Source organism: Cylas formicarius, unplaced genomic scaffold, assembly GCF_029955315.1.
Source record: "Cylas formicarius isolate icCylForm1 unplaced genomic scaffold, icCylForm1.1 PGA_scaffold_10__41_contigs__length_53128322, whole genome shotgun sequence".
NCBI classification, from domain to species: Eukaryota; Metazoa; Arthropoda; class Insecta; order Coleoptera; family Brentidae; genus Cylas; species Cylas formicarius.
Genome location: NW_026844214.1, coordinates 12,594,714 through 12,614,976, shown reverse-complemented (window position 1 = coordinate 12,614,976; position 20,263 = coordinate 12,594,714). Strand labels below are relative to the sequence as shown.

The window sequence follows — 20,263 nt, the reverse complement described above, 5'->3', positions numbered from 1 at the left end:
TTTCCGGCATCCGCCGAGGAGTTTTCTTTTATTCACAGACCAACACATAAACAAAACTATAACCAACATTTGTTCTCAGCTTGCCAAGAAGGATTTTGACAGATAACAGAAAAATGGCCACACCCGCTTTCGCAAAAGACCATCCAGGCCCATCCGGAATCCAACTTGCATGGATGATAAAAACAACGGTACCGACAACGATTAGACACTTTAAAACTTTCAGTAAACATTTAGACAGCGAAAACCACTCATTTGGAACCGTTATCAAAGGATTCTGTAACGAGCGAGCGGAGGTTAAACCGCCATATTCGATGGTCAAGACAGAATCCCCCACAGTATAGCCTATCCTCCTGAGTTTGGATTAAGAATATATTGGGAATTCTGTGGCATCCTTGGTACTAACCTAAAAATTTAATAAATGGCGGTAAAAGCAACAAAATAGTGATTGCCAGTGTAACAAAGGAAGTGCTGTAAACACATACCGAGCAAAAATTTCTTGAAATAAAAAACAACAAAAATAGAAACAACACTGCCTCTGGCATACAATGCAGTAGAGAGGAATGCCAAAAGATCTTGTGATGGAAGGTGATGATTCAAAAAACAATGATCAAAGTGAAGGTATGACACCTTGGGAAGATGATAATAGCAACATAGGTGACTATGAAAACCCTCTGCCGATAATAAGAAAGCGATATGTTTTGGATAGTGATTCAGATGATCAAAAAATAGATGAACAAAGATATGAACAGGGCACTAAATCCAGAAAATCTACGCTTATAGATAGCGAAAATGAATGTGGAAACCAAGGTGTAGATAATATAATTTTCAATTCAAAAGGACGGCTGCTACAGGAAAATAGTTCATCTCAGGCAAGTTTCAAATATTCTCAAAAAGATGCTTTACATACACAAAATTTAATTGAAAAAATACTAATTAATATTTGTTGGATTTTAGAATAAATCAAATTTAGAAGGACTTTATGATTTAGAAAGTGAAGATGAATTTATAAGTGAAGGAGAGAAAGAATCATTACAACAGTTGAGTCAACAAAACTTCAGCGAAAAGCAAAAAATACCAAAATTCAAAGGCAAAAGTAAAAGCACTTTGAAAAGAGGCAAAGCCAAATCTCAAAAATTAAAACGTGTAAGTTCGATAACAGTGAGGCTTAAGCTTTTGTAATTTTCTTTGCAAGTAACTTTTAGATGACACCCAAGGAGGCAGCCGAAATAAGAAAGGAAATACTGTCAGAGTCGCAAAGAATGATACGTGAAAAGAATGTTGCTTTGCCCTATCATAAACCCAGATCACACAATATAAAAGAGTTCCTTTCACAACGACCAAAATTAGCAATAACAGTTCCACTTTCTATAGCTGCACCTCCATCAGTTGCTATCAAAATGTCAACTGAACAATTGGCAGTTATTTCGTAAGCATTTTTTCTTATTTCAAACCAGCAAGGGAAAACTTGTACTGGTGTATATTGTTTTATGTAAAATTTTAAAATTTTATTGTTTGTAAACATCCCCTTTTCAATTTTAAAAAGTGAAAATAAAATTTTTAAATTAATTTTTCATGTAAAATTTGTAATCCCTCACATTATTCAAATATTGCAGAGAAAAATTAAAGGAACGTGAAAAGAAATTGAAAAACTTTTATAAGTCGGACAGTGATTCGGAGGATAAGAGTACTGACGAAGATTATTTGCCTCCAGCAATTGACAGCTTTATACAAAAAGAAAATGGTAGTCTTCAGGAACCTCAAGATGAACAGAGTGTTAGTATTTCTGAGGACCTAGAGCATGTTATAATAAAACCATCATCTACAGACACTGATCCAAATGCACATGCAGCAATTCCACTTGGAGAAAAAGAATCAGGTACTCAAATTGTGTTTAATATTTTACCAGAGAATGATGAAAGAAGTAAACATAACCAAGAACCAAATACTAATGAAGTTGATGAGAAAACTATTTATACGGAATCAGAAATAGTGGGTAGCCAAGAAGGACAAAGCTCACTTGAATTCAATGGATTTGAACATACAACCAATGATGGGGAACCCAATTCTCTTACTTATAATTTTAATTTGGATGATCTACAGCAACATACCGAAAGTATATCAAATTGTGACAGTTTGACTGAAAGTGATAAAAGGGATGATTTGGAAATAAGAACAGGAGACAAATTTGTATTCACACATCTGAACAACAAAACTGAAAATTTTCATAAACATGAAAATTCAAATGAATTATGTAATCTCGTTCCAAAGTCGAAATTGGAACTCCTTAATGAGAAGGTACAGAATATTAAGCCCAAGCTGAGCGGACAACCAGATGAATTGATTGACCTCAATTTAAATGGAAGTAAACCAAGTGAGGTTGTGCAGTTGATGCAAAGATTTGCGAAGCATGTGTCGAGCAAAAAAGAAAACCATAAGCATAAAGTTCATTTAAGTATTGTAACAGTTGAAAGTGGTGGCGACATACACAAGGAGACTGTTGCAATGAATGTTGATGATGGTAATAATCCAGAAATAGAGCAAAAACCTGGCGCGAAATTGAAGAAATTAAGACAAGAGTTGCAATCTCAGATGGCCCAAAGAAAATCAATTATATGGCAGCAAAAATCATCAAAGGATATTTCCAGTGCTTTAAATCAGTTGTCTCAAGGTGGGAGAACATAATTTAAAAAAGCTTATTTTTAAATTACTACTTGTTCTAGATAAAAAGGAAGGATATGAGGAAGAACTTCCTTTTGATGACGAAGAGGAGATTCTGACTGAATCAGAAGATTCTGAAGAAGAGATTGAAGATGTTTGCATTAAAGATAAACCATCAAAAAAATCAGTTTTTCTTGATGAAGAAGTGTGTTGGATTTTTGGTGTGCAATTAATTTTAAAATTACTTTTTAGGCTGAGGAAAGTGGAATAGAAGAAATTGATCATGAAGTGGAACATGATGAAGATGAAGCAATAGATGAGTTGACTGATCAAAATTGTGATATAATTGATGACAATTCAAATTTTGCAACCAAAAGTGTGGATGATGAAATAAACTGTGGGGAAAAGAAATCTTTGAAAAGAATATTGAATACGTTCGAAGATTCCGACGATGATGAGAACAGTGTTGCTAATAGGGATACAAGTAGGATGTAGATACAATTTTGAATGTGTTTTGTTAATTTAAAAGTTGATGTTTCAGTTGGTGTTGATAATGATGATGATGATGATGATGTGATCCCTCCAAATCAACCTCAGTCCCACACTACTCCTGTCAGACAACCCACCTCTCAGCAAAAATCTGCTTTTGATTTTCTTACTCCTATATCTTTCTTGACGGGTCTTCAAAGTCTTAATTCTGCCTCTAAAGTAAGTTACATTCTTGGTACATTTTAATATATTTAATTTTATAAATATTTTTTCAGTCAGCAAAAGCTTCTCCTATATTAATTTCTCCATTCCGAATAAATCAATATTCGCCAACAAAAGATTCTGCCTTCTCAACATCGCAAAAGAAGTTATTTCTTGACGAGGATACTGCCAGCTCTCCAGTAAGCACTATGTTTACAATAACAGCGCCTCTCCACTCAAACAATTTATGGGTGGGACTTCGGAAAAGGAATCGCAATAAATGTGTTTCAAAGCACAATTAAAAATTGTGGTATAGTCACAGTGTCACGATTATACAGTAATTCAATAACTAGAAGTTAATGTTGAATAAAATTCTTATTAATCATTGCAATATTGAACTTTACCATGATTTAAACATTTCAACCTAATCCAATGATCAAATATGTTGTTTTATGGCCAGAAAAAATTGTTGTTTGAGGGCTAGAAATTAACTTCAACTTTTGCTATTTTAGAAATTGGGAGAATTACTTTATCCTCTTTATATGTCCGCTAAAAAAAGGGAATTGGTTGACCAGTCCTAATCGCATGTTTAGATTTAGCAGTTCCAATCCAAGATTTTGGTTCTGGAACCACATAAAAGTTGTGGAACCTTAAAGTTCCTAGATTTCGAAGAACAAAACAATGAAACTTATAATATCTATCACGACAAATCAAATATCTGGTTCGAAGTATGAGTCGTCGATGTCAATCGATTATAAGAAGTAGGGAGGAAACACCGATATTGATTTTTAATTTTTTTAATGTTTATGATTTTTTTTTTTAATTTTTTTGTAATAATTATTGAATAATGATCAGAAAATTATTACAAGTCCACTATTTTGACCATCCGTTTGGTTTACCTTAGAATAAAATGGAATGTTGTTTTTCCAGACTACACCAGTGGCCCTAAAAGAGCCGTATGCGGATGAATCCAATGAAGTATGTACGCAGGATTTGTTAAACATATGTTCAGGTCAATTTACAGGAGTAACGCAGTTAGAATCTTCAGCAAAAGTTGACAGAGATGATATAGAACTATCCAAACCCGAGGAAATAAAATTATTAGGTCACTACTTATAGTCTATGATTTTTAACAGTTCATTCAATTTTGTTCTACTTCCAGGTGACGATCAAGATTTTCTAATATCTCAGCTCTTAGATGAGAAGAAAATTGAAAATTTCAAAAAGAAATTTAATTCGCCAACGGACAGAATAAACAGCGAAGATAAATGTTTTTCTGATATGCACAGAACTGCAGATGAAAATACACAGAAAAACGCCAAGGAAACAGTTGGAGGTGGTATTATTGATTCGGATGATGAGAACGAAGATGAAATTGAAATAAAAGTTAGGACAAATAAGAAACAAATTGTATATTCAGGTATAACTCCTTCAAAGTGATTGAATAGACACAATATTTGAATTTGTTATCGTAATTTAGATGAGGAAAGCGCCGACGAAAATCCTGAAGAAGATGAGGAGATTGAATTGGCAGATGTAGATGAAATGGATGATGTTGCTCCAGACGACATCAATTATGATTCTGAAGAGAATGAAATTGATTCATCGCGGCAACAAAGTAATAAGTAGTTAGATCAGTTCATTCCTTTTTCTTATTTCCTTCTACAATTTCAGAGATAAAAATGACAGACTTCTTGGAGGATGAGGCAGAACTCACAGAGTCTGATTGGGGCAGTGAAGATGAAGATGAACAAGATCTGGATAGACTTGAGTTTGAGGAGGGTGACATGGAAAAGTTTGACGAGGATACAGTTAGGGAAAATTTAGAAAAAATTCATATGTAAGTCGAGTTTGGATTACCTAAATTATTTTCGGGAAACCATGTACATTTATTATAACGGTATTCCAAATAATGTGTAGTAGCTAATCATATATATTTTTTAAATTAACAATTTATTTTATTTATAATTTATTTGCTTATTAATTAATTTTTATATTTTAATTTTCTGTCTATATGTATATTCATTCAATTTTATTTAAAGTTTTTATTTAATTCAAATCATATATTTTTTATCTGAAAAGTTATGGTTGAAACGTGATGAAACTCTGATAAAACAGGTAGTTCTTTTTAGTCCGTCGAAGTGTGTCAGTTTTTGACTATAAGAACAATGATTATGTCCTGGCATTTTGTAATTACCAATTAATACGTTTGCACCAGTAGTAACACGCATGTAAACTAACCAAAATTTAATGAGATGTAAATTAGCAATAGCAACATCATAAATTTGTATTGTAAAAATGTATTGAGGCAGATGACAATGTCAGTATTTGATTTTTGAATTTTTTTTTTTATTATTACCAAAAGTGTTATTGCTAAATGTTGGTTTTTTATTGCTCCTCGTATCTTTTCATCTTTTAAGTATTTATAAAAAAAATAGAAAAAGCAAGAGTACCTTTCCTACGAAGAATTGAACATTCTTTTAAATATTTATCATGTTTCAATCATAATTGGACAGATTCAAAAAATATGGTCATAATTTAGATGAGAAGCAATGTCCTAATAAGTTTCAAATTTTCAATTGCCATTTCAAAAACCTTAATACTGCAAATTTTTATTAATATACTTTAAAAAATTTCTTAATTAAGGAAGAAATTCAGAATAAAATTTAAACTTTAAACGACCTGCATCTACTGCATGACGCATGTTGAGACATAATATTTTAATGGCTAATATCTCCAGTTTACAGATTGACCATTCCTTACGATTCTGATTAACATTCCCCAAAATCAGAGGGGACTACATAAAGCATGTTTACACAAATGACGCACTTATGCCCATGTTGTTTTGTTTGCACATATTACTTATAGGTTAATTTACAGGTATAGAGAAAACATTAATGTGATTTTAGGCGGAGGTTATTAGATGACGATACGCGTGAGGTTAAAATTCTTCAGGAACTTTTGTTGGAGGACGGCGAATTACACGGTACAGGAAGGCAAAGGCAATTTAAATGGAAAAATGTTAACGGTAAGAAGGCGGTTCGGTCTTAGTGTATCGGCTGACTGACAAATGTACAGTACAAAAATTTTCCAAAAGTTCTACTTTTGGAATGGGCCAAGTCTAATTATGGTTACTTTTAAAAATTCATTTCAGGTATAAGGGTTGTCCCAAAACTGCCAGTATTATAGTTGTGCTTTTTTAGATTATAGCATTTTTGGATTTTACGAAGAAAATAGGGTTTTTGATACCTAAAGCTTAATATTTTTTTATCAAAATGTTATCTAATTTTTATTTCTCAAATACATAAGAAAATACATAAGAAATATTTAAGTTATGTAAGCGAAATTTGCAGTAGATTATATTTTATATCAGTTCTTGTCTATACAGAGTGGTCAATTATTTTTTTATAATCCAATAACTTGTGGTGGCTATAACTTGTTTAATTTAAGTGAGTTCTTTTCAATTACCTATCGAATGGTATCTATAACTCTACTCTTTTTCGCAGAATTACCTGAAATTATTGGTTTTGGTGCCATTTGGTATTTTCTAAATATAAGTTTTATTGTTTCTCATTGCCTATGAAATTTGGAAATGTCAGATAAATTATTTAGGCTAGGAGGTGTCGTTTTGTCCAAAAAAAGATTTACCCAAAAAAATGAAGGAAATTGTCATCTCAACACAGACTTTTCAAGATAATATTAAACTATTTTAAAGAAAGTGAAAATGTTCATTAAAAACAAATAAAAGAAGACATGTCACTGAAGATGAAGAAAAGGTTTTTATGGTTTTTATGGTTCAGTTATAGAAAATTCAATAATCAAAATCAGATGTCCGAAAATACAAACAGACAAACCATTAATTCAAGAATTCTTTAGAATAGAGATTCCATCCCCATAATATACAGCTTTGCCAAGAACTTTTTGGAAATTCTTTTGACAACCGGATTGAATTAGCTGTAGGACGCCTTAACAACATTCGATGGGTAATGGAAAAGTATCGGGTGGCCAATTCAAAAATAATGTCAAAATTTGGAGTAAAAATATTTACGACTAAAGCGGCCAAGAGTAAATGCTGGAAATTATTTAAAAATTCCTAGAATGGCTACCAGAGGACGTAATCGTATTGTAGACTTTTAAATCTTTTTTTTTTTTAGATAGACAGATACCTAAAATGGACACTGTTTTACAGCTTTGATCAATTGTTTTCGTTAAATAGTTTTTGCTCTAAATCCTAAATGCAAAGTGGTGGAGGGTGTCTAAAGATTTTGGAAATAAATGTCGATAACTTCAGAATGACTGAACACATTTTTTCAACCTTGCATTGGTTGAAAAGGGATTTTCTTAAGCTTAACAAGATATAGGGTCGAGCGGCCAAATAAGGTTCTAATACGTTAGTAAAAACAGCATTTTGAAAAAGAATTGAAAACTCGAGATATATCTAAGAACTTGCTGCTGCTTCTGCAATCTGCTCCAAAATATTTTGAGGATATTCTAATAGAAGCAGTTGTGTTCTCAATGTTTTGGAGAAAAAAACACAAAACATATTGAAACATACTGAAAACCCAAATTATTTAAAAAGCCTTAATGTTTAGGTATCATAAACGTGTTTCGTTTTAAAAAATACAACTTTGATACTTTTAGGTTTGGGAAAACATGAATATCATGAAAATAGTTTTAAAAGGTAAACTATAATAGAACTTTATACATCCCGAAAGTAAATTTTTTGGAAAACCTTGTATTTTGGACAAAATATTACATTGAGGCCGTACACCAACTATGAAACTAAATGCCTTTTCCTCGTAGATGCCAACGATGGTGAAGAAAATAAAGTGGATGATGATATTTTTATGGAAGAAGAAGAAAGCGAAGAACAGTGGAGAAAAAAACGTCACGAACGGGAGATGTTCTTGAAAGAACAGAAACAAAAGAGTTCAGCTACTGAAGGTTTGATGCAAAATAGCGAGTTATTAAAAATTGGCCACAAAGTGTTACAGAAAAGCCAATCTCAAAACAATTCGTTAAATATTGAAAACTCCGATGCAACTACAGCTAGCCCCGTTCTAAAACAGTTCAGTTTATTTGTGGGTATAATTTTTTTCCTAGCGCATCTCCCGCAATTGTAACTTATTTTTAGCATAAAAGAGGGTCGTTTTTAAGTAGAGGTGACCAGGTTCTTCAGAAAGTAGCAGAATATTCTAAAGTTACAGCCGTCCTTGGGTTTGGCGCATCTAAAACAACAAAGAATTTTATTTTTCAGAAGATGTCGGCTACAGGGGACATGGTAGAGGTATCTAAGTTATAATTTGTATTTATAATCATAGTTGCCAAAAAAAGAGTGGCAATATCGAGGATGTGGAACTTTCTTTAGATATCCATTCACTATGCAGTAGAAACTGCATTACTGCAACGTATAGAGGGCCCATTTATTATGGGATAATAAATTTTCTCAGAATCTGTTAAAAATATCAAAGAAAGAAAAAAGTTGTTTGGGTTCATTTTTGCTTTTCAAATATTATATTGCTATATAGATGTTCATTGTATATTTATAGACAAGTAACAACTTCCTTATTTTAAGTAGAGCATTTCCTATATATTAAATATAAATTTTTGAATTCTTAAAATTTTTGAATTTTATGTCAAAAGTGACATTTGAAAATTTCAGATGTATTTAGGGTATATATGGTATTTAGGGAAACCTTATACAAAGTAAAATTTTTACAAATGATTTCTAACGATATTTTCATTTAAATTTTTAATGTAATTTTTTTAAAAATGTTTATGGATAACGTTTATTTTTTATGTGGGTCTCAATTCATTTTCATAAAATGAAATTTGTATACTTGGTTTTTCTCAAATTCACCCCATTTTAATTGAAACAATTTTGCATTCGAGTGTGATTTAGACAGGACAAATTTATATTGCTTCAGTATTAACTGAATGGATCACCATGAACCTTTTTAGACGACCCTTTTAGCCCGAAGCTTCACCTCTTTTGTGGATAAGTGTACATTATTTAGTACCGTTATTCATAAAATTTGCAATCACTTTTCTAGTTACCCATTTCGTTGTACTTTTTTTAGAAAAAAAGAAAAGCACCTGAAGGAACACCAAACGTGATCAAAAGGATGAGGTTATCGGACTTAAGTCCAGCGCTTAAAAAGAAGTCTAGTAACATAAAAAAATTATTTAATGATATGTAGAGCGTTTTACCTAGACAAATAATTATTTAAATTCATAAGTTGTTTGTACAAATATATTACATTAAAAAATGTTCTTGATTTTGTTTATGTACCACGGCAAGAGATTTCCATTAACTTAATACTCTGGATAATTTCTTGTTTCTGTAACATAGTCACACATATTGTTGTATACAATTACTGCATGGAGATGGGGAAATGAATTGTTTACAACAGACTGTTGAGTGTTTACTTAGACGCTTCCAGTAACGCGTTTTATGATATGATCTTTATTAACCCCGTTAAGTATGATAAACTATAACTAAATATTTCTCATTTATCAACCTTAGTCACCACCGAATGAACGACCAATTTAATATGATTTAATATGACATTGATGACCACACCAAGTAGTTTACCTTGACTACCATTCGTAATACCTCGTTATTAATGGGCATAGTCAGTGCTTTCTCTTATCAAGGTTCAGTTTTAAGGTGTTATTTTTGAATCAATTGTTATCTAAATATTCAAGTGTAGCCGTATTCACATTCAATTCTTGAATGTTTTTGCCAAAACTTAAGCCGGAGGCGCCACCCAAAACTGAGTCTTGTGACACTTTTACTGTTATCTCTCCTTGGTACTCAACACAGTTTTCTATATAATACGACTCAAAGCTACAAATATATATCCAATATATTAGACTTTCATTTTGGCAGTTCAAAACTGATGGAGAGACTCAATCGAAACCCTCGCTCAAGTCAATCCAGGTTAACCCGACTCAAGTATACAGACTATGTCCATAAACTTACATATTGCCTCGATCGCCGACCTGTCGTAGCGAAAACAGAATTAATCCTATAGATAATATGTTAATGATATTGAATTTAATCGTCTTTTTTTTTGGGGGGGGGGGGATGAAATAAATAGTAACAATGTTTCAATTTAAACCAATTTAATAAACTTCGGAATTTTTATTAAAATATACGCTATCAAAATGGAACAATGTTTAGAAGTAAACATACTTTACGCTTGCTTAAATTACTTGAAGGATGAAAGTTCAAGGCAGTTACAATTTTTTAAGTAATTTTTAAACAAATGAAACGGTAGTATCCGAAAAGATAGAATCAAACGTTCCATAACTGGATTAAAAATGAGAAGAGATATACCGGGCGGTCAATAAGGGACACTCGGCCCTATCTCGACAAGGAATTGAACAACGCTTGAGGTGAAAAGCTTATAAGCAAAGGGGTCAAGAGAAAATGCTGGAAATTATTTTTAAGCTGCTAGAATGGCCACAGGGGGCGTAATCGCATTCTTAAATTTTAATTCCCGTTTTTCATAAATAATCATATATTACAAATAGCTAAAATGGACACCGTTGCAAGGGTGGGAGATAAATTCGATTCTTTTTTGTTAAAGGAAAGTGACTGAACTTATTTTTCATCCTTAGAGTTGTTCAATATGTTATAAATGCTGCCCTGAGCGGATTGACTTAGATTGCTTGTATAGTCCCTAAAGAGCGTTACGCAACAACACTTGAAATTGCTTTAAAAAATTAAATGCTACTTTTATTGCGATTAAAGGTCTAGCCCGTTAGTGAGAACCTCATTTCGATATCTGTTTCCTAAGCTAACCTATAATACCAGTACCGTTATATTCCATCTCATTACATTCTAAACGGCCCTCTTGCTCAGGGCAGCGTTGAGCCACTTTCAAAATAATATCCATTTTTTCTCGGCCGCTTTAGTCACAGGTTTTTTCACCCAAGTGTTTGCGATAATTACTTTTCGAGGTAAGGCCCATTGCCCTTTTTAATTTGCCACCCGGTACAAGTGAAACAAATTCCTGGGAATAGTTGTTTCTAAATTACACAAAAAGAACTGAAATATAACAATTTTGAAAATAACAGAATCCAGTTCACAACACAGTGTTAAAATTAAGTTAGACAAAACCGGGTTTTGCAACAACAAAAAATTAACTAGATTAAACCAGAACCATACAAGATTTGAAAAATTGATATTCCATAAATGTTTTTTTTTAATGATTTTACTACCCGAGATTACTCACACTCACACTCGATACTCAATAATCAAATTCTGTTTTTCGGTAATTTTTAAAATTTTAGTAAGTCACAATTTATAACTTTGTTTGCTCAGTAAAAATGAGAATGGCAGTGGTTTGCTCCATTTAACAATAATTTTTCCAAACTGATAACCGTGAAACTCAATTAAAATTTTTAAGACTCACAAAATCATTTCTTCAATAAAAAAGTTATTCACATCAAATCGCAATATTAACGTTTATTAGCTTTTAATGTTGGATTCTAAATAAAAAACATTAGCCCAATTTATTTTATTCAATATTTTTTAAACCATACTATCTACTTTATTTTTTGTAAATAAACAGTATTAAATTTTAGATTATTGTGGATGACATTCTTTTTTTAATTCCTAGACTTGAAATATTTATGGACACTGGAATCTGTGCGCGTGTGTTAAAAGTAATTTTCGGTGCAATACAAAACAAAAGTTCCATGATTCAGTTTGTAAATGTAAAGCATGTGCAAAATAAGTAAATTCCATACTTGATCAGTTAAGTTGTATTAATAAATAAATCAGAAATTTCACATCATTTAGAGAAAAATAAAATGATTTTCTGCATAAAATAATATATAAAATAATAAAAATGAACACAAGTATACAGAAGAAAAATTAAATGTTACCTAAAAAAGCAGGATAACTAAGACAGAAAGAAGACAGCGTTTGTTGCTAATGGTTTGCATTAATTGTTACTGATATAAAATTTCGCTACTTATTTTAAAATCCCCGATTTGTATATACCTATCGTTGAAGTAATTAATGCCATTAGTGCATTAAAATTTACAAAATATTCATCGGGTTATACTACGTTAAAAGCGCAGGTACTAACAGATTAGACTTAGTAATGAATTTGCGTATGCCATCGGTTTCACATTTGGATGAGGCTGAAAAAAAAATTGAAAATTGTCAATATATTTCATTGGAAAAGTTTAAATTAAAAAACAAACATCGTAAACTATGCTACTAAACCCTAAGAATGACATCACAGAACAACAAAACGAAAAAAAATCGATGAAGGAATCCAACAACAGATTTTAGATGTTTTTAATAATAAATAATAATAACAATACCACCAGATTTTTTTCTCTTAGCCCTTTTTGACATACAATTTAATTGATATTAGTTCTGATGAAGCAAAAAAAAAAAAAATAAATATATACTTAAATTTAGATTCTAGCAAGCCAAATATACCCCTGACTCAATCTTCCTATACTAGATTTACTAACCCTACTTAATCCACTGCCATTTACTTACTTTTATCCCAGAATTCCCAGCTAACATGTTTCGTTTTATAATGGTAACGGTTACGTTTCGATTAAATATTTTATAAAACCCGAGGACCTATCAATCTTACGAAGGTAACGATGACCAAATAACACTTTTACTTATTATTTATTTGTGACTAAAAGTTTGTCCTTACCCCTAGATACCATAAATATGTTTTATAACGGCAAGGAATATGGTGCTTATAGCGATAGGGTAAATGTTGGTAATGGGGATCACTTAGGCGAGAATGAAAAAAAAAACAAAGAAAATAAATGAATCAATTATTTATTCCACTGTTCTTTTTATAAACTTTACTTATTTAACTATCCTCTGAGAGCAACTTTAATCACTTCGGTTTATTAATTAGGGTACAATAAAAGAAATGAAAAAAAAATACGTTTGATCACGATTGTCAACGCCGGCTGGTAATGGTGATCAGCATGTGGGCAATGATGATCAACATATATCGCACACATAATTATTCGTAGAATCCCATCCACTACAGTCGGCAAGAGCCCAGAGCCCACAAGAAGTGCAACGGTACCATGTTTCATTGTTTCTTCCAAATTCACCACATACAAGACACAAATTGTTTGCATCTCCTGCATCGTCACTTTCGTCATCCTGGCATAACTGATCCGTATTCGAGTCTGATGTCGATGTATTGCCATTAGAGTCCTGCAGAATTTTCTTAACTTTCTCACGACTGACCTTCTGTAGCTTGCTTTTCTTTCCTGTTCCTTTTCCTTACATTTTCACAGATTTGGTCTTCTTTTTATTTTCTTCTTCCTTGTCTTGTCTTGACAGCAGTTACATTCTTAGGGAAATGATTGAAATTTAGAACACTTGCCAGATCCTTAGATGTTGATGGTATGTCAAATCTAAATGCAGTCGCTAGTTCAGAAGTAATGGAACAAAATGCATTTGGAATATTTTGTTCTAACTCAATAGGAGCTGTTAGAGATGATATGGAGACAACAACACCAGCAGACGTCGATTCGAGTCAGCATAATCTAGAACAACAATTGGCTCGGATTGTAGGATTTCTGTTGCTATAAAGTTTTCATCGGAAAAAATATTGGGATTCATAGGAAATATGCCCTTTGCTTTGAATCCAGATTCGGCCTTACTAATGGAGGCAACATTAGAGAATGCTGTTTTCACCAGCGAAGCAATATCATAGGGTATTATTCTTTGTGAAAATTGTCTCCAAAAAATGACACACCTAGTGGCTGCATACGATGGGATGTATGGGGTGGAAGAGATAGCATATGGACATTGTTTCCCTTACAATACTCAAAGATTGCCGGAAAAATATGGCTTGCATGATTATCCAAGACTAATAGGATTGGTTCTTCTGCAGAAGGTTTGGCATAGTCCATGAAGTGCTTGAGCAATTGAAGGAACAGTTCTTCATTATTCCATTCGTTGTCCAAACATTTATATTTTGCTTCTGTTGGGCTATCCTTTTCAACTAATTATGGACGCTACTCTCTCTCTCTCTTTTGTCACATTGCAGCTAATATTTTTCCAGGATCTTGGATGGTGGAGATGCCGGTTTTGTCACAATTATATATATTTTTCGGTAAAAATTTGTATTTTCCCTTTAGTTCTTCCAGCAGCTTGTAAAATCCTTGTACTTCAGTCTTGTTGAAGGCTCTATCCCTATTGATGCTGGTAGGTTCAGGCTTCCACAAAGAAATATTTTTTCTGGTTATAAATCCCTCAAACCAAATTCGACCAGCCAATCTTGAACTCTCATTAAAATTGTGTTTCAGATTTAGGGCTTCAGCGTATTCAAATGCTGCTCTTTTTATTTCTTTTGGGGTGCACCCATAGAATATGTTGGCCATTTTCTTGATTGTGTCCGCTAACTCTTTTTCCATCTCAGGCAGTATTATGGCGCAACCTTCAAACACCTGTCACTCACCGGCCCGCCGCGCGAACTGAGACAGTAAATGGTAACGTTCGAGAATCGAGTAATGCTAGCGCATTTCCCCTAAATTTCCTCTTTTCGCTTGACCTTTTTCTACAATATATTTTATTTCGCGTCCTAGTCTTTGAATTTTGCTCTAAAGTTGACAGCAATGGACTTTTACTTTAAAAATATTATAAGAATTTAAAAACTGAAAATTTTCTAGAACGAAAAACTTTAGGGTTAATACTGTCTCATAATTATTTTCGAGAGAAAAGTCTTACTTCCGCCATTGCACATCAAGCCGGGGCTGATGAAGCAATTTGTGAAGACTTTATATCGAGATGGAAGTTGTTTTTGAGTACATATCATGTATATTTCCTGTGATTAGCACAGAAAAACTGAAATCTGGTATATTTGATGGCAACTAGTTCAAGATCCACAATTCACCAAGTGAATGAACAAGGCAGAATCTAGCTTGGTGTAGTACCAAATTCCTATAGTGATGATCAAATTTAATTTTGTTTATTCTCCCTAAATCGCTTTCTAGAAAACTTAGGTGCTTGTCGTGAAGAAGAGGGTAAAGATCCCATTAGGACATTTACACTATGAAAGATTCTTAACAAGGACAACAGCTTAGCCAGCGAGACTGCCCTAGCAAACTCCATTTTAGAAAGAAAATTTTTAAGTCATAAATAACTAATGCATGTAAATCTAATATTTGTAATAAATACTTAAATCCATGTGTTTTTGTTTTTTTTTAACTGGCAACAGTAATATAATAGATATAGCATTCAAAATAAAAAATATATCTCAAAAATTAGATCTGAAAAAAAAAATCTGATGGCTCCTTTAGATTCTGCACCAAAAAATTATTGAAATAATTTAAAAACGCGGCCTGTATATTCATTACTTACAGTAATTCTATAAAACAAGACCAATAAGTACTTACCACAGCTTCATAGGTTGTATATTTTGGTATCATATCCTTGCCCTTCAGAGTAATAAAAGCACCTTTGTTTCCCATAGTGTCACTAAAAAAAGTTTATCAAGTAAACTACCCTTGAAAGAACACTCAATGCAGAAGTCTATTCAAATAAATTAAGCTAATTTCCGGGCAGGTATTGTAATTAATGAGTTCCGTTAGACCATGGTCTAGTGGTTTCATCCTCATTGGATAGTAGATTATAGCGCGACGACTGTTGCGGTACTGGTGCCGTGGTCGAAATCGTACCCGTGTTGTAACGCTCGGACGGGCGGCGGACTGGGCGTGCGTTAGTACGGCCCGCCCCCTGGCCGAGGTGTGTGTGTGTGGCCTATTTTTTTTCACTTGTAACCCTTCCTCTGTCTTCTTAAAATTGTCTTTGTGTTTAAGTATTTCGATGGCCTCTCGATGTAATCTTGCAAAATAGTGCTTGCCTGTGAACAATACTATTATCGCACTAGCAGTTGAAAGCTTTGATACGAAAACCAATGGACCACGGCCTAACAGCCGGGAAAAACTCATTAATTAATTCTAATAAATTCAAAAAATGTTTGTACCAATAATTGGGTGCCGAGAATACCGTAATGCAGGTACCGTTGTGAGCAACCTCATAGCCTTCATTTTTCACTTCATGACTCCGAATAATATAGTCTAACTTATTTAATTCTAAAAACTTTTTGGTAATGTCGGGCCCAAACTGACAGCCGACGCCCCTTTTACTCGGGGCCCTCCCATTCTGCGGTTGCGGGTCAGACCACAGAAGTTCGCACATTGGTCCCTCCTCTGGGGGCTGACGGTTTCTGTCGATTTCACAAATTTCTTTTAACGTCACGTCGTCGCGCGAGAACAAGCCACCGTGCATAACCTAAGATTTGAAATTATTAAGTTATCAATCCAAAAGGGCGAGACATATATTGTCAAGTGAAAAAACTTCAATATATTTAAAATTATCAATTGGGATTTGTAATTATATAAGAACTTTCGACATGTTAACAAACCAATGTTCTTGACTTACAGAGATGAATATTTCACATGATCTTAAATAAACCTAGACACAAAATTAATAATCATCTAACATCCATTTTTTTTCCAAAGTTTGTTGTCACCGCTGTTTATATTAACAAAGATAAACAGAAATGAGGTCATTGCAATTACTCACAAGTACTCGTCTATTTAGACAGTGAGCTAGTGGAAGCCAATTGTAGACTTCCGTGAACAGCTCCGCCATTTGAGCCGTATATTTCGCTTTCACTTCACCATCGAAACCATACATCTGATTCATGGTTGCGCTTTCGTGGTTTCCTGAAAATCTGGTATTTGTTTCCCATGCTTTGTGTTCAATGCAAGCAGTAAAAATTTATAGTGTCAAAAACAACACTAACAATGTAACAATGCTTCAAGAATAATTTATTATTAACATTGTTTTTTTCTTTAAATCAAACTAAAAAGAAATTATTTGTTATAATTTAAATTTTATTTCTTGTATTTTTAAAAGGATTCATAATTCCATACAATTTTAAGTGTTAAGATACCGAAATTCGATAATTGCACCTGCTGAAAATTCTAAAGTACCTAGCAAGCATTGTAGTTGGAAACTTTAAAAAAAATTATAAAAAATTATAGATATATCAGTGTTCATATTGCTTACCTCGAGACATAAAAAAGTGATTGGGGTATAACAGTTTAAAACCAAACAATGTAAATATACATTCAACCGAGAAAGATCCCCTGTCAACAAAATCTCCATTGAAAAGATAGGGATTTGTCTCCGATGGTAATCCATTTAATTGAAATATATTCATTAGATCATAAAATTGTCCATGAATATCTCCACATACCGTAAATTTTTCGGTATCCCCGATTGTTATGTCTACCAGAGAAGGTTGTTTCATAAAGTAATTTTTAATGTCTAAAAGAATCTAAAAAAAATGCCAAGTGTAAATAATCCTTTTCAATACAGCAAGTAGTAATTAATAAGGTGGAAGTAATAAATTAGTTTGACGAGCAATGTGCATCTTAGAATTTTGAAAAAAACGCAAAATAACTGAGAATGTTCAATCAGAGCAATTGTGCAGATACATCAGAGTATGACATCTTTATCTCCTTCATGACTGGATGTCATAAATTGACACAGCAATTCTGTTTGTCAGTTTTGAAATGTATGTAAGACATAGAGACCAGTTTTGATTATGTCAATATAAGTGATGTAATTGCACAAATGCACTGATTGGAATATAGTGACATGTAGATAGCAATATTTCAAAGACTTAATGCAGCTTGACAATTTAAATTTTGGTCGACAATAATATCATGATTTCACACAAAAAATAACAGAACAAAAACCATATTTTGGGGTGTATAGTCCCTTATAGTTCCTGTTTGTACTATTGCATACTCAAGTATATTAATTTTTACAGAATACTCAAAATAACAATTTTTCGTGCCATTTGATATTTTTTAAATGAAAGATTTAATCCTATTTCTGTGGGATTAATATCCATTCCAAAACATAGGTCATTCCTTCTTTACTAATAACTTAATTGTTTTTACCTGCAACATTATAAATAAAAAACATTTTATATTCAATCTCTGATACACTCAGCTTTTGGGAGTAAACAATTTGAAATAAAATGTCAGTACCTACTTTATAAGCATATTTTCTGTGTAATTTTCCTTGTTTACTGTACATATCCATAAGTTCTTTCATAAATTTTAAAGTTACTTTACCATTTTCTAATTCAGGACCAGCATACTCATTCTCAATGGCTGCAATGTTAGCTTTAATGATACTTTGGTCAATTTATGGATGCTCAAAACTTACTCATTGCGTCCAAGTTTATTGTATCGGCCACATTCTTTCTTTTGTCATCTATAGAAATCGCTTTTTCAAAAGCAATTTTTTTTACAATCTTGTTACATTCATTATATTTTAATTTTGCATCTTTATCATTTGGCCTCACTTTTGTTACCTAAAATGTAAATTAATTAAAACAAGAAATTTTCTAAAAAGGTAAAATAGAAAACCACTTTACAACCAATTTCCTCCAATGAACTTAAACTCTAGCACTTATCCCTAAGAGAAGACTTGATGACAAATGATAATAAATGACCATAAGATAGTAGGGCAATAAAAGTACTGGTATAGATGGCTAACCGGACCCAAGAAAATGTAGGAGATTGAAAAAAGAGAGGAAAGTGGAAATGTTCATGAATATTAACCAGTGTACTCTATTACCAAGTTATAAATAAAGTCTGCTGATGATATGTAGACAGCAGCAGTTCAACTCAAATATGAAAGAAATACCTAGTCGTTAATTATTAAGGCTACCCAAGAAAGACAAATTAAACACACAGGTATACCGTCGTACATGTTCATAATCCTTAAGGGCTTCCTTAAATTTTCCAAGAGACATATAAGCTGCAGCTCGTCTATAAAAGCCTTTGACATAATTCCTATCAAGTTCCACCGCTTTTGAAGCATCATTTAGTGCATATCCAAAACATTCTGTTTTTAAATAAGCGAAACTTCGATTTGCATAATAAACGGCTACATTAGGATTAACGCGTATTGCGTGAGAATAGTAGGCAATTGCATTATCATATTCTTGCTCTGAAATAAAATTGAGGTTAAAAAAACAAAGTTTTACCACAAAAACGTACAGTCTGTTTACATTGTCTAATACACGTTTTTGCACATTAATTAATTTTGAAACAATAAAAAAATTACTTTTAAAATGTTCGTTTGCTAAATTTTTGCACAACTCGGCAAATGCAGCGGGATCGGATTCATCTGCCTTGGACATTAACAGTGAAATTTCTTTTTCAATGTCACTCATTTTAACATAAATAAATCCAATGACTAAAAATGTACAATTTGATAATAAATTAATGGACAAACCCAAATTAATGCACTACTTAAAATGTTTTTAAAAGAAACATCATAGAAGAAACATTTTTACAACACCAAAGAATAAATGACAAGGAATGACATTGCCAATCACATGCATGCAAAGTAAAGATCTTATCTAATAATAATTGATGACGCATGCATGGTTCAAAATTTCTGAACCTTAAGGTATACAACCAATTATACGCTTTTCTATTTAACCCACTTTAGAGGAAAATATTTACTTTGCTTATTTGTGATTTAACAGGTCACGTTGCTCTGTATTTTCAGTTGCACTGTTTTTAATGCAAGTGAGCAAAATAAGAGCAAGCGAGCAAGGAGACCTTTCTGTTTTTATTGAGAGTTCTACCCCCGAAAACTACCCACGCGCTCATTCCCAATACGCCGTGACATTTTCCCACAAGCGACTACGTGCGCCACACGTGGAAAAAATTATAATTAATGTTTTAGCTTACGTGATTCCACCTAAACAATAAATCTCTAGTCGAGATTCCGTACACACAGTTGTTGCATTCATATGTATATTTCAAGTGCGACAAAATAGCTCCGAGAAAGCAATGGACGCAT

General features: G+C 32.7%; 2 protein-coding genes across 2 annotated transcripts; one reads left to right on the top strand and one right to left on the bottom strand.

Moving 5' to 3' along the window:
- The first annotated feature begins 384 nt into the window (after positions 1-384).
- Positions 385-9,631, top strand: LOC132707992 (claspin). The gene is made up of 16 exons (XM_060680052.1): positions 385-869; positions 955-1,143; positions 1,203-1,426; positions 1,614-2,668; positions 2,721-2,863; positions 2,911-3,142; positions 3,200-3,366; positions 3,423-3,548; positions 4,279-4,453; positions 4,511-4,768; positions 4,829-4,966; positions 5,023-5,188; positions 6,258-6,376; positions 8,152-8,429; positions 8,483-8,635; positions 9,429-9,631. The coding sequence occupies exons 1-16, from the start codon at positions 561-563 to the stop codon at positions 9,546-9,548; spliced, it is 3,852 nt and encodes a 1,283-aa protein (XP_060536035.1). The 5' UTR covers positions 385-560; the 3' UTR covers positions 9,549-9,631.
- Positions 9,632-10,477: 846 nt separating this feature from the next.
- LOC132703371 (serine/threonine-protein phosphatase 5) lies at positions 10,478-19,778 on the bottom strand. Its single transcript, XM_060672596.1, has 10 exons — positions 19,705-19,778; positions 19,517-19,648; positions 19,158-19,399; positions 18,611-18,758; positions 18,434-18,555; positions 17,438-17,708; positions 16,949-17,091; positions 16,347-16,654; positions 15,757-15,838; positions 10,478-12,507 (listed from the first exon to the last, which is right to left on the bottom strand). Exons 2-10 carry the CDS (start codon positions 19,623-19,625, stop codon positions 12,448-12,450), a joined length of 1,485 nt encoding a protein of 494 aa, XP_060528579.1. The 5' UTR covers positions 19,626-19,648; positions 19,705-19,778; the 3' UTR covers positions 10,478-12,447.
- Between the last annotated feature and the right edge of the window lie 485 nt (positions 19,779-20,263).

Bases quoted from the DNA above. Each gene is read 5' to 3' on its own strand.
- LOC132707992 (XM_060680052.1), top strand. From the start codon at position 561: ATGCCAAAAGATCTTGTGATGGAAGGTGATGATTCAAAAAACAATGAT. The intron at 3,143-3,199 runs GTAGGATGTAGA...TTGATGTTTCAG, and splicing joins TGTTGCTAATAGGGATACAA to TTGGTGTTGATAATGATGAT. The intron at 3,549-4,278 runs GTAAGCACTATG...TTGTTTTTCCAG, and splicing joins AGGATACTGCCAGCTCTCCA to ACTACACCAGTGGCCCTAAA.
- LOC132703371 (XM_060672596.1), bottom strand. From the start codon at position 19,625: ATGAGTGACATTGAAAAAGAAATTTCACTGTTAATGTCCAAGGCAGAT. The intron at 17,092-17,437 runs GTAAGCAATATG...CCAGATTTTCAG, and splicing joins TCACTTTTTTATGTCTCGAG to GAAACCACGAAAGCGCAACC. The intron at 15,839-16,346 runs GTACAAACATTT...AACTTTTTTTAG, and splicing joins TTCTCGGCACCCAATTATTG to TGACACTATGGGAAACAAAG.